The sequence below is a fragment of the Sciurus carolinensis genome, chromosome 12, assembly GCF_902686445.1.
Source record: "Sciurus carolinensis chromosome 12, mSciCar1.2, whole genome shotgun sequence".
NCBI lineage: Eukaryota > Metazoa > Chordata > Mammalia > Rodentia > Sciuridae > Sciurus > Sciurus carolinensis.
In genome coordinates, this window is record NC_062224.1 from 63,024,220 (window position 1) to 63,037,306 (window position 13,087).

The 13,087-nt window shown below is 38.1% G+C and overlaps 1 protein-coding gene across 1 annotated transcript; it reads right to left on the minus strand.

The window, feature by feature from the left end:
• Positions 1–6,198: 6,198 nt before the first annotated feature.
• Positions 6,199–13,028, minus strand: LOC124961048 (transport and Golgi organization protein 1 homolog). The gene is made up of 3 exons (XM_047519776.1): positions 12,973–13,028; positions 8,019–8,190; positions 6,199–7,025 (listed from the first exon to the last, which is right to left on the minus strand). The coding sequence occupies exons 2-3, from the start codon at positions 8,182–8,184 to the stop codon at positions 6,862–6,864; spliced, it is 330 nt and encodes a 109-aa protein (XP_047375732.1). The 5' UTR covers positions 8,185–8,190; positions 12,973–13,028; the 3' UTR covers positions 6,199–6,861.
• Between the last annotated feature and the right edge of the window lie 59 nt (positions 13,029–13,087).

Genomic DNA, 13,087 nt, shown 5'->3' on the forward strand with positions numbered 1-13,087 from the left:
AACCTGAATATAAAAATAGAAAATAAGCAAGTACTAGAAAACATCAGTTGAATTTTCTATGCATTTGAGTGGTCAAAACCTTCCGGACTATGTCTTGAAATCCACAAGGAAGGTGTAAAGATGATTACTTAAAGACATACAAAAAACCCTTGCCTGCCTGTGCTTAATCTCCCCACTCCCCCCATGTACTTTGACAATGACAATCTGAGAAAAAATATCTGCAACATATTCCTCTTCAAGGAATCATGTTCCTGAAATATAAAGAGCATTATAAATAAAATAGGCAGCAAACCTATACGAACGTGGGGTGAAGAAGTAAACAGAGCTCAGGAAAAGAGATGCAAATAGCTGTAAAATATGGAAACATACTCTGCTTAGTTCCTAATGAACAGAAGACAAATTAAACCACACTAAGATACCATTTCTCACTTATGTTGGCAAGATCCAAACATTTGACAACACAGTAGGTGAGAGAATGTGGAGGAATACTGCACCCTCAGACACTGCTGATAAGTGTACAAAATGAGACAACCTCCCAAGGAATGAAAGTTGGTCACATCTCCCAAAACTGCTCATGTATTTACCTAATGACTCAACAATCGCACTTCTTTTCTTTTTTTCAGTGCTCCAGAGGCAACTCAGGGCCTCACGCACCATAGGCAAGTGCTCTACCTTGAGCTATATCATCCCAGTCCTTCTAAAGATACTGGGAATTCAACAAATGTTTAAAATTCATATCTACAAAATTATGTCATTCAGGCATGAATTATAATAACAAAAGATAGTCACAAATGACTGAAACAACCAACTGTTCATTAATAAGAATTGTTGAATAAACCAAAGAATAATATGAAGAAGAAGGAAAATAATTTTAAATACTGCTAAGATATGGTTCCAGAATACATTTAAGAAAAAGAAAAAAAAGGAAGGGGAGAAAAATATTTATAGAATAATATTTTTTATCTTAGAAAGTGAGAAAAGTGAATCTATTTCTTAAATTTCAGGTAAAATTGATATGCAATAAATTATGTGTATTTAAAGTGTGCACTTTGAAAAATTTTTACATGAAATTGTGAAACCATCATGATAACCAAGATAATAAATCAATCCCTTCCCTCCAAAAGTCTTCTCTCATTCTCTAAGTAATTACAACCTCTGTCCTTGGTCACCCTACCTTCTTGCCCTCCATGTTCCCATCCTGCCCACGAACAAAATGTCTATCTTAATAGACTGCTTTGTATTCCTAAAGTTTTCTGTGCATGGAATAATATATACTGTGTTCTCTGGCTTCTCTTATTAAACATAATTTTAAATTAATTTATGTCACTTTATCAATAATGGTTCATCTCTTTTTATTACTGAATAGCATTTCATTATGTGTATATACCACAATTTGTCTATCACCCATTGATGGACATTCGGGTTTTTTCCAGTTTTGGTCTTTTATCAATAAAATGGTCAAAAACATTCATACACAATTTCTTCTAGTGCTATGTAACATCTTCTCTTTGGAGAAGAATGGCTGGAAGTCACTGGCTTCTTAAGGACATGGTCTTCAACCAGGTTTGTGTTCATAGTATACTTAATATAGGATCATACAGAAGTATGTCACATGATTATGTATATTGACTTGAAGAAAGTCAAATCAATGATTTCTTAAACCATGGAATTAGCAATTGTATTATCTAATGATGTGTTTCGATATTATTTGATAGTAAGATTTCATTGTCTTATGACAAAACGGGAACATTCATTTCATACTACAGAGTTAAGGGAAGCAAGTTCCTTAATAATTACCCCAGGTTCCCTTAAAAACATAATAATTACATTCAGTTACAGAATCATCTTTTTCTTTCATTAAGATGCTTTGGGTTGAAAGATAGTATAAGTGGCTGTTAGTTTATAAGAATATGGGAGAGAAAAAGCTGGGTATGGTGGCACATTTCTACAATCTCAGCAACACTGAAGACTGAGACAAGAGGATCACGAGTTTGAGGACAGCTTCAGCAACTTAGCAATCCCCTGCCTCAAAGTAGAAAATAAGAAGGGCTGATGATGTGGCTCAATGGTAAAGTGCTCCTGAGTTCAATCACCATTACCAGAAACAAAAGAAAAAGAATATGGGAAAGGACAAAAGCAAATTTTTAAAGCAGGTTACACTTCCAAATTGCACAGTCCTTAGGGTGAAATGCTTCCAGTTGCCTTTTGCCAAATGGAATACCTTGTTTTCCAAATAGACTTTAGAATCCTATTACCACCTCAGATTGTTTCTGAAAATTCCTTTCTCTGCAGGAAATGTCTCTGCATCTTCAGCTTCTAACAACATTTGATATTTTACTTCTCAGATCTGGTGCTGTGGCCTCCTTTGTTCCTCCATTTGAAGACCTACCTTTCAGGGTTTCCTTCAGGACAGTGGTTCTCAGGTGGCACCCAAGGTGGCAGCAGCTAAAGCACCCCCTGCAGGTTGGACAGATAATCTGTTGGGTTTTGGGGACAACTGTGTAAATTTCTCAGGATCACTTGATTATCAAGGAGGGGTGGAACCGGCTTGCTGTTAGACCTTTCCTTCCAAAGCACCATCTTAATACAGAATTATGCAAAAGTAGGATAAAATGGAAATAGTGATTTGAGCTCTGAAGGGGGTGTTAGGAAACAGGTATTATTTTACACTTGAACCAGCATGGGATTAGAATTTGAATTCCAAAACATCCCCCAAATTTGCCTTTTGTATTTTTGTTTCAGGAGGAAAAGAATGACACAAGCTACAATTATTTTTTTAAATTTTTTAGAAACACTGTTAAATATATAGTCTAATCCAGGTGCTTGTTGAAACCATTTCTATAGGTATTGCTAATTCTTCAGTATCTTGTATTTCTCTTGTGGTGCTAAATATTGTATATTCTTCAGTCATGTAAGATTCCACCTGTGTACATAACTTACATTCTTGAGTCAGTTGAGCTCAGGAAGTTTTGCAATACATCGTAGGTATAGAAGATATAGGGAAATGTCACTCAGACACAGTAGAAGAGTTTGGGGTGATAGCCACAATAAGTTATCAACAATCATGTCATCAGACTGTGTTTGGCACAGGTTACTTTGTGAAATTATGCAAACCTTTGCTTCTTCATATACTTGTGACGATCAGAGAAAAGTGACAAATAAAAAATGTATGGTCTCTAGTTTATGTAGTTTCTTTTAATTCCTTAGGTGCAGCTATCTTCTTGGAATTGAAACACTACAAGCCTAAAAAAAGGTTTACCAGCACCCAGTGTTTTTCTTTCATGGAGATGGTTGAGATTAAACCTGGACCAATTGTACTAGAAGTGTAACTGATACACATATAGGATTCATACTGTGTTAATGCATGTTACTTCTTAGTCCCTCTTATCCAGAATGTGACATAGGAATAGATCAATCATCAAAGTACTTTAAACAATAGTCTTTCTGTTGTGTTTATGGATGCAAAGAAATCCACTGAGTTTAAAAGAAGAATTAGTTACTGAACAAGAAACCACTTTATCTTCATCGACATCAAACTTTGCAAGAGGAAGGATTCTGACATGAATAACCTGAAAGTAGTGTAAATTTTACCACTCAGTACAAACATCATAGCTCTGTGTAGCATATTGACCCTTCAAGAGGCAGAAAGTGAGTCATATCATAGGCCAGTGAGTTCATTGCAAAGCAGTACCACAGAACTAAAGTCCAACTGTCATGTAAGACTCCTTTGCATACAGGTTTCTTGTACATTTTGAAACATGACTGTGCTTTTCTATAAGTTGTGTAATTAATAGTGCTTTCCAATTTACCACTGATCCTACCCTGCATCCTGGAACAGTACTGCTGTGGTAGGTATGCTCATCTTCCAACTTAATACAGCAATAAGAATGCACTAGACTTTACACATTTGCTCACTTTTGCTCCAATATGCTCTTTCATTTGAGTTAACTTCAAACTTTGAATTGAGTAGCATAGTACCAGATAATGCTATTATTAAATGCTACTATTAAATGCTACTATTAAAATGTAGCAAAACTGAAAAATTGTTCTTTCTCTTTTCTCATAGACCATAACACATGTATTTGAGAGTAATAATTTATATGAAGAAGCATCTAGCATACTTCACATAAGCATGGATTAAATGAACAAATGTATTTCTTCAGAATTAAAGAAGTTTAAATTGAACATTATGAATAGCTTAGTTTTAATTCAGGCCTGCATGAAATGACAAAACAAACAAAAACAAGTGATTTCTTGAAGCAGTTCACAGAAAACACTCCATATCTCCCAAGTTATTTAAATTCACTTTCCATTGGGGGGGCTAAAATGAGCTGCTGAATAATAACTATAACTGTAGTCATAATACTTTCAGGCTAAAACACTACTGCTTCACCAATGAAATAATCTTAGCAACTACACCCAGAAACAATGAGCAGAAGAGGCAGTTCTGAAACACATCGCTTTTGAGACAGAAAAATTTGATTGAATCAAGGAACAGTATTCTCTACACCATCTGTATATGGGCAGCTACTTTGGGCTTTGCTACAGAAGTGCTACACTCAGATGGATGTAAGGGGAGGCAACTATGGGTGGGTTCAGAACTACTCAGATAAACTACATACAATGCTTTCCATGTTACTAGCTGAATAAATGCCAAAAAAAAAAAAAAAGGCTTTAAAGGTAAAAAATACTATTGTTTTGAATAAAAAAATAAATTTACCTTTTCTGTTTGATTATCTTCCTACTCGGTTTCACCTTTATTTAAATGTGATTTTTAAATTAGAAGTTACATTAGCCTAGTACAATGGCACACACTTGGAATCCCAGGGACTCCGGAGATTGAGACAAGATCATGAGTTCAAAGCCAGCCTCAGCAAAAGCAAGGCCCTAAGCAACTCAGTGAGACCCTGTCCAAATAAAATACAAAATAGGGCTGGGGATGTGACTCAGTGGTTGAAAACCAGAGTTCAATCACCAGTACCAAAATAAATTAGAAATTATATTAACTGCAGCATTGCCTGTGTCCTTAGGAGGTTAAGAGATATGCTCAAAATTGGTGTTTGTGACTTAAATTTTATTTTTACATGGTTAAAAATGGCATATGCTATTACATGAAGTTTTCCTATTATATACAGCTGCTTCTGTTCTTGTTATTAAATGGAAGTCATGTAGACTGAATTCCTCCTGGAGGTTCATGAATTTCTTTTGAATTCTGCGTTATCTTCTTTCAGAGATTCTGTCTTTCTAAACTAGTGTCTTCAGTAGTTTTAGGATAAAGAGATTTTGTTTCACACTGAGGCTTTTGCTCCCTTTTCAGAATACTCTTACTGAATTCAACAGAACAATGACATGTCATGCTCTAGGTTTCAATAATCCTATTACTTCCTAGGACTTAAAAGAATGGAAGAATGTAGCCTGGCAGTAAACAAAAGTACCAGCCTTTTAGAATGTAAATCTCATCTAAATCTTTAAATGTGCTGTTAAAGTGACTATAATTGATAGTACAGCTCTGGAGAACTAGTTCTTAGAAGCATTATTTTAAAGATAGTAGTTACAGGTTCAGGACTTTAAATATGGTACAATTCCACATTCTGGGCCTTAATTCATTTTTCAGTGAAAGTAGCAGTGTTCAACTATTCATTGTAAAATAGTATCTAATAAAAAAAGGATTTAATTCAGCCCATAGTTGCTGATTGAAGACACATCAGAAGCCTTAGAGTTTCAATCATTCTTTCTCAGGATTATACTATTGTAATATTTTTGGTCATATTTCTTGAAAATCAGTTGCAAGGAATAGGAAGGAGAAGAGACTGTACATTTTAAAAAAGAAATGCCCTTATTTTTTATAGACATGATGTATCACTTTGATTTTGCTGGTATACACCCTTTAAAACAATAATGGCAAATGCAGTAGAACTTCAGGTAGAACAATCCTTGCTGCTAATGTAAACTCATTCTCAGATAGGCAGCTAGGGTTGGAAAAAAGCACACGAATGTGCTATAAATAGAACCACAGACTTCTCAGGAGTAAAAGAAATCCCTTGTAGAGTCCACAGGTGAACAAGGGCCAGCTTCCTTAACAGTGAGCAACAGGGAGTTTGCTGCCAGGTCACTGTCTTCACTTCTGACTCTGAGTTTACATGCTTTCCAAATGGCACAAGCCTCATGACAATCCAATGAATCAACAGACACTTGAGGAATATTAATAAACAATTTTGTATTTACTATCACTACAAAGAACTTCAGCAAGAAGGGAAATAAGTTTAGGAAATGAGTTGAGTGAACATTTTTAGCATAACAAGTGTGACCAGATATTACAACAGAAACATGAAGCTTGTGAACACCATTGCTTTCTATCAACTGGACTGCACTCAAAATAGGATAATGGAAATACATGTTCTTAAAGCATTTCCACAGGAAATATTCATATTTTATGACATTCTAAATCTTTTAGCAATTATATATGCTGCATTAACGAAAACACAGGTATTCCTTATTGCGCACTTCAAAGCTGGAAGGCTACATTAGCTTAAAGGTGATCATTATTTAAAAGGGGAATGATAGTTTAGAACTTTTTGGACCAAAAATGCACACACTGCCAAGGCACCTTAGTTATAAAAATAAACCCTTAAGACTTTTGGATTTTAAAGCCAATAATCCCTTTACACAATGAAGAGTGCACAGTCCACATTCTGTCTAAGTGTCAGAGGTCATGGTTACAGGCTGTTTTAAAGCCTGCGAACAGTCCTGGCTACTGCTCTGAGAGGCAGATGAAGGCTCATCTCTAGAGCCTGAAGGTGTCAAGTCTCTTGCAGCAGGTGACGGTGAGTAGTCTTGGGGATCATGGGTTGGGGGTGGTAATCAGGTACCAGGAATGAAGTACTCTCTCGGACCAAATGATCCTAAAGTTCTAAGAGGTGTGGGTCCAGGTAAAAATTCCCGAAGGTCAAGAGGCAGATCCCGTTTTCCAGGTGGAATGCCTGGTGCATATTCTCTTAAGCATAGTGGTGGATGCACACCAGGACCTGGAAAATAAAAAGGAAGTTATGTAAATACCCACAAATGTATAAATGAGGATGATTTCAAGTATGTTAACATAGTTTCTCATCATTTCTCCCAAGCCTAGAAAATCAAGTGGTGACCTGACAGGAGAGGCAAAGTGAGCTTGAACAAATTTAGCTTACAGCCTATGGCCAACCAGCCATGAAGCAACATAGGAAGGATTTAAGCATGGCTCTACTTAGCTCCAGGCTTGTCATTTTTGTATCCCCACCACATAATGGCAGAATTATTTCTACCTCAAAAGACCTCCATTTTTATTAGGAAGTACTATATACCATGACAAGAGGATAGATTATGAAGTAAGAACTTCATTGCATCAAACAAATTTTGATAAAAGGAAATGCCACTGTCTACTACTGTATCAATTATAAATTCATGGTGTATTTCAGCATGGACCTTATACATGCCATCAGAATCAAGGTGCATGCCCTCCTGGAAAAGGCCTTCCACAGCCACCTAATTCAATTCAGCACCATTTTTTAGGTCAGTGTTAAATCCTCCTTAACACTTCTCTCTGAATTTTCTCAAGGTAAGGAGGGTTTGACTTTTCCTTTGCTATATTCTGTAACCTATTGCTTATGCTTCTATCATGGGTGGTTACGACTTTATCTTGTAGGCTGTACATATCTGTGACATTGTCCGTCTCATCCACCTTTCCATCCATTGCAGTACATAGCCACTGCTTTCCAACAAACATCTGCACAAGTAATATTCCAGGTCTTCCTGTACATAGCCGCTTTCCTTGTCTATAAGAGAGAGCTACTCCCTATCTCGGTATATGATATTGTAGTGCCTGCCCCATGTGCCCCAAGAAACTGGAGGAAAAGCTAAAAATGTACTAAGCCACCTTTATTCCTGCACTGTAAAGCCCAGAGATAGCAACTGGTTTAGCAAGAAATAGAAAGAAAAGATGAATATGCTTTACAGGTCAATCAGTAGTGTTCAGATCATCATACCAAATGGTGGAGGTCCAAAAGGCCCACCGAGCTGAAGTGGCCAAGGAAGTGGTCCTGGAAGTGGCCGAGGTGGCGGTCCATACTGAACAGGTGGTGGTAGGGGCCCTCCCACAGGGGAGCCCATGAGAGATACCCCTGGGAAACGAGGGGGCCCATTGGTAGCCATATTAACCTGAAATTTAAGATTTGAAAGCAGTTAGTTTTAAAATTCCTGTATATTAAGACAAAGTAACAACCAGGTAATTGCCAAAACCCAGGACAGGCACCTGTCCAGAGAGCACCATCAGTGCAACAAAACTCTACCACTTCCACACGTTCCCATTGACAGTTGACAGAGGTTGGAAGGATGCCGCAAGAGCGAGCAGTGTGTGTTACCGATTATATCTGCACGGGAAAGGGAAAGGCAAGAAGACTGGCAGAAGGTATTAACAGGTGATTTCTTTTTTTTTTTATTGTAAACAAATGGGTTACATGTTGTTTCTCTGTTTGTACATGGCGTAAAGGCATACCATTTGTGTAATCATAAATTTACATAGGGTAATGTCATTCTGTTATTTTTTTCCTTCCCCCCCACCCCTCCCATCCCTCTCTTCCCTCTATACAGTCCTTCCTTCCTTCATTCTTGCCCCCCTCCCTAACCCTAAATCTAACCCTAACACTAACCGCTCCCACCCCCCATCTGTGTCATCATCCACTTATTAGCGATATCATTTGTCCTTTGGTTTTTTGAGATTGGCTTATCTCACTTAGCATGATATTCTCCAATTTCATCCATTTGCCTGCAAATGCCTTAATTTTATCATTCTTTATGGCTGAGTAATATTCCATTGTATATACATATACCACAGTTTCTTTATCCATTCATCAATTGAAGGACATCTAGGTTGGTTCCACAATCTGGCTTTTTTAACTGAGCAGCTATGAACATTGATGTGGCTGTATCTGTAGTATGCTGATTTTAAGTCCTTTGGGTATAGGCCAAGGAGTGGGATAGCTGGGTCAAATGGTGGTTCCATTCCATGTTTTTTAAGGAATCTCCACACTGCTTTCCAGAGTGGCTGCACTAATTTGCAGCCCCACCAGCAATGTATGAGTGTACCTTTTTCCCCACATCCTCGCCAACACCTGTTGTTGCTTGTATTCTTGATAATCGCCATTCTAATTGGGGTGAGATGGAATCAGGGTGGTTTTGATTTGCATTTCTCTTATTACTAGAGATGTTGAACATTTTTCCATATGTTTGTTGATTGCTTGTAGATGATCTTCTGTGAAGTGTCTATTTCCTTAGCCCATTTGTCGATTGGATTATTTGCATTCTTGGTGTAGAGTTTTTTGAGTTCTTTATAGATTCTGGAGATTAGTGCTCTATCTGAAGTATGATTGGCAAAGATTTTCTCCCACTCTGTAGGCTCTTTCTTCGCATTGCTGATAGTTTCCTTTGTTGAGATAAAGCTTTTTAGTTTGAATCTATCCCAGTTATTAATTCTTGCTTTTATTTCTTGTGCTATGGGAGTCCTGTTGAGGAAGTCTGATCCTAAGCCAACATGTTGAAGCTCTGGACCTATTTTTTCTTCTATAAGATGCAAGGTCTCTGGTCTGATTCCGAGATCCTTAATCCATTTTGAGTTTAGTTTCGTGCATGTTCAGTTGTGTCTGTTGTGATATTTCCTTGTTCATTCCGAATTTTAGTGATTTGGGTTTTCTCTCGTCTTCTCTTTGTTAGTGTGGCTAAAGGTTTATCAATTTTGTTCATTTTTTTGAAGAACCAACTATTTATTTTGTCAATTTTTTTGTATTGTTTCTTTTGTCTCAATTTTGTTGATTTCAGCTCTGAGTTTAACTATTTCCTGTCTTCTACTACTTTTGGTGTTGGTCTGTTCTTTTTCTAGGGCTTTGAGCTGTAGTGTTAGGTCGTTTATTTGTTGAGTTTTACTTCTTTTATTAAATGCGCTCCATGAAATAAATTTTCCTCTAAGTACTGCTTTCATAGTAGTCCAGAGATTTTGATATGATGTTTCTTTGTTCTCAGTTTACCGTCTAAGAATTTTTTAATTTCCTTCCTAATATCTTCTGTTATCCATTCATCATATAATAGCATATTGTTTAATCTCCAGGTGTTGGAGTAGTTTCTGTTTTTTACTCTTTCATTTATTTCTAACTTCAATCCATTATGATCTGATAGAATACAAGGTAGAGTCTCTATCTTCTTGTATTTGCTAACATTAGCTTTGTGGCATAATATATGGTCTATTTTAGAGAAGGATCCATGTGCTACTGAGAAGAAAGTGTATTCGCTCTTGGTTGGATGGTATATTCTATAAATGTCTGTTAAGTCTAAATTATTGATTGTGTTATTGAGATCTATGGTTTCTTTGTTCAATTTTTGTTTGGAAGATCTGTCCAGTGGTGAGAGAGGCGTGTTAAAATCACCTAGTATTATTGTGTTATGGTCTATTTGGTTTCTAAAAATGAGAAGGAATTGTTTAACGTACATGGATGAGCCACTGTTTGGGGCATAGATGTTTATGATTGTTATATCTTGCTGATTTATGCTTCCCTTAAGCAGTATGAAATGTCCTTCTTTATCCCTTCTGACTAACTTTGGCTTGAAGTCCACATTATCTGAAATGAGGATGGATACTCCAGCTTTTTTGCTGAGTCCATGTGCATGGTATGTTTTTCCCCATCCTTCACCTTTAGTCTATGGGTATCTCTTTCTATGAGGTGAGTCTCTTGCAGGCAACATATTGTTGGATCTTTCTTTTTAATCCAATCTGCCAGTCTATGTCTTTTGATTGATGAATTCAGGCCACTAACATTCAGGGTTATTATTGAGATATGATTTATATTCCAGGTCATTTGGCTCATTTTTTAAAATTTTATTTATTTATTTATTTATTTTTTGACACATCTTGGTTCCTCCTTTATTTGACAGTTCCTTTAGGATAATTCCTCCCTTTGCTCATTTGCTTCTTTGTTTTTTATCTCTTCCTCATGGAATATTTTGCTGAGAATGTTCTGTAATGCTGACTTTCTTTTTGTAAATTCTTTTAGCTTTTGTTTATCATGGAAGGCTTTTATTTCATTGTCAAATTTGAAGGTAATTTTTGCTGGGTATAAGATTCTTGGTTGACATCCATTTTCTTTCAGAGCTTGAAAAATGTTGTTCCAGGCCCTTCTAGCTTTTAGGGTCTGGATTGAAAAATCTGCTGATATCCGTATTGGTTTCCCCCTGAATGTAATTTGGTTCTTTTCTCTCACAGTCTTTAAAATTCTGTCTTTATTTTGTATGTTAGGTATTTTCATTATAATGTGCCTTGGTGTGGGTCTGTTGTAATTTTGTGTATTTGGAGTCCTATAAGCCTCTTGGACTTGATTTTCCATTTCATTCTTCAGATTTGGGAAATTTTCTGAAATTATCTCATTGAATAGGTTGTTCATTCCTTTGGTTTGTTTCTCTAAGCCTTCCTCAATCCCAATAATTCTTAAATTTGGCCTTTTCATGATATCCCATAGTTCTTGGAGATTCTGTTCATGATTTCTTACCATCTCTGTTTGTTCAACTTTGTTTTCAAGGTTAAATATTTTGTCTTCAATATCTGAAGTTCTGTCTTCCAGGTGTTCTATCCTATTGGTTATGCTTTCTATGGAGTTCTTAATTTGGTTTATTGTTTCCTTCAGTTCAAGGATTTCTGTTTGGTGTTTTTTCAATATCTCTAACTCTTTATTGAAATGATCTTTTGCTTCCTGTATTTGCTCTTTTAACTGTCAACTGGTGCGATCATTCAATGCCTGCATTTGCTCTTTCATCTCATCATTCAATGACTGCATTGGCTCTCTCATTTTCATTTTCATTTGCATTTTCATTTGCTTCCCTGATCATTTTAATTATGTACATTCTGAACTCCCTTTCTGTCATTTCTCCTGCCATGCTGTCATTGGATTTTATTGATGTAACATCTAGACGTGTTTGGGGCATTTTCTTCCCTTGTTTTCTCATAATGTTCAGGAATCAGTGGATCATTAAGATATTGCAGATTTCCTCTATTGACTTATAATGTCCCTGAAGATTTCTAGTATATCCCCTCTTATCCTTCAGTAGCCTGAAGTCTTGGAGGAAGTTGATGATGCAGTGTTCCACAAGGAAGCTACCTGTCTAGGGGTGGTGACCCTCAGGTGGGGTATATTCCCTGCTAGTGGGCAGAGGTGCCTCCGCTTGTTGGCCAATGGTCATCCAAAGGGGAACTAGACTATGGGCTGAGGCAAGGCCTGTTTTTACCGTCCTTGTGGGAAAACCTCACCCAGTAGGGAAGACTCACCAGGTGGGGAGGTCTCGCTGGTCAGTTCCCCTCCTAAATGTTCCCTTCAATCTACAACTACCGCCTGGACTTGGCTGCCTTCCTCTACAATGTTCCCAGGGGCCCGGACATACCTACTGGGCCTGGGAGCCTCACCCTTCACAGACGAGTCTCCTTAGGCTGCCTCTCCTCACAGAATCTGCCCGCAGTCCTGGAAACTTTGCTCCACCACTAAGCGTGTCTCTGTGAGGCTCTTTCACCAAGAAGCCGCCTAGGGCCTGGGACCCTGCTCTGCACTTAATCACCTGGCTATGCGACCCCTCCTCTGAGCTGCCACCTGGAGCCCTGTACAATAGCTCTGAGTCCCAGTGACCCGCCACACGCCTCTTCCTCTGGACAGCCACCCGGTGTTCCGATGCAGTCACTAGGAGTCCAAGCAACTCACTTCGCATCTCCTCCTCCCGCCAACCGCCCGTAGTCCTAGGCAGTCACTCTGAGTCCAAGTGACCCACCCTGTTCCTCCTCCTCCTCGGGGTAGCCCCACGGGGGTTCAGGAGCTGTCGCTCCGAGACCAAGCGACCCACCGTGCTCCTCCTCTAGGCAGGCCACCGGTGTTCAGGAGCGGTCGCTTTGAATCCAAACAACTCACCACTCACCTCCTCCTCTGAGCAGCCACCCGGAGCTCTGATGCAGTCACTCTGACACCAAGCGACCCACCATGTTCCTCCTCTTCCTCCGGGCAGCCCCCCGATGTTCAGAAGCGATCTCTCT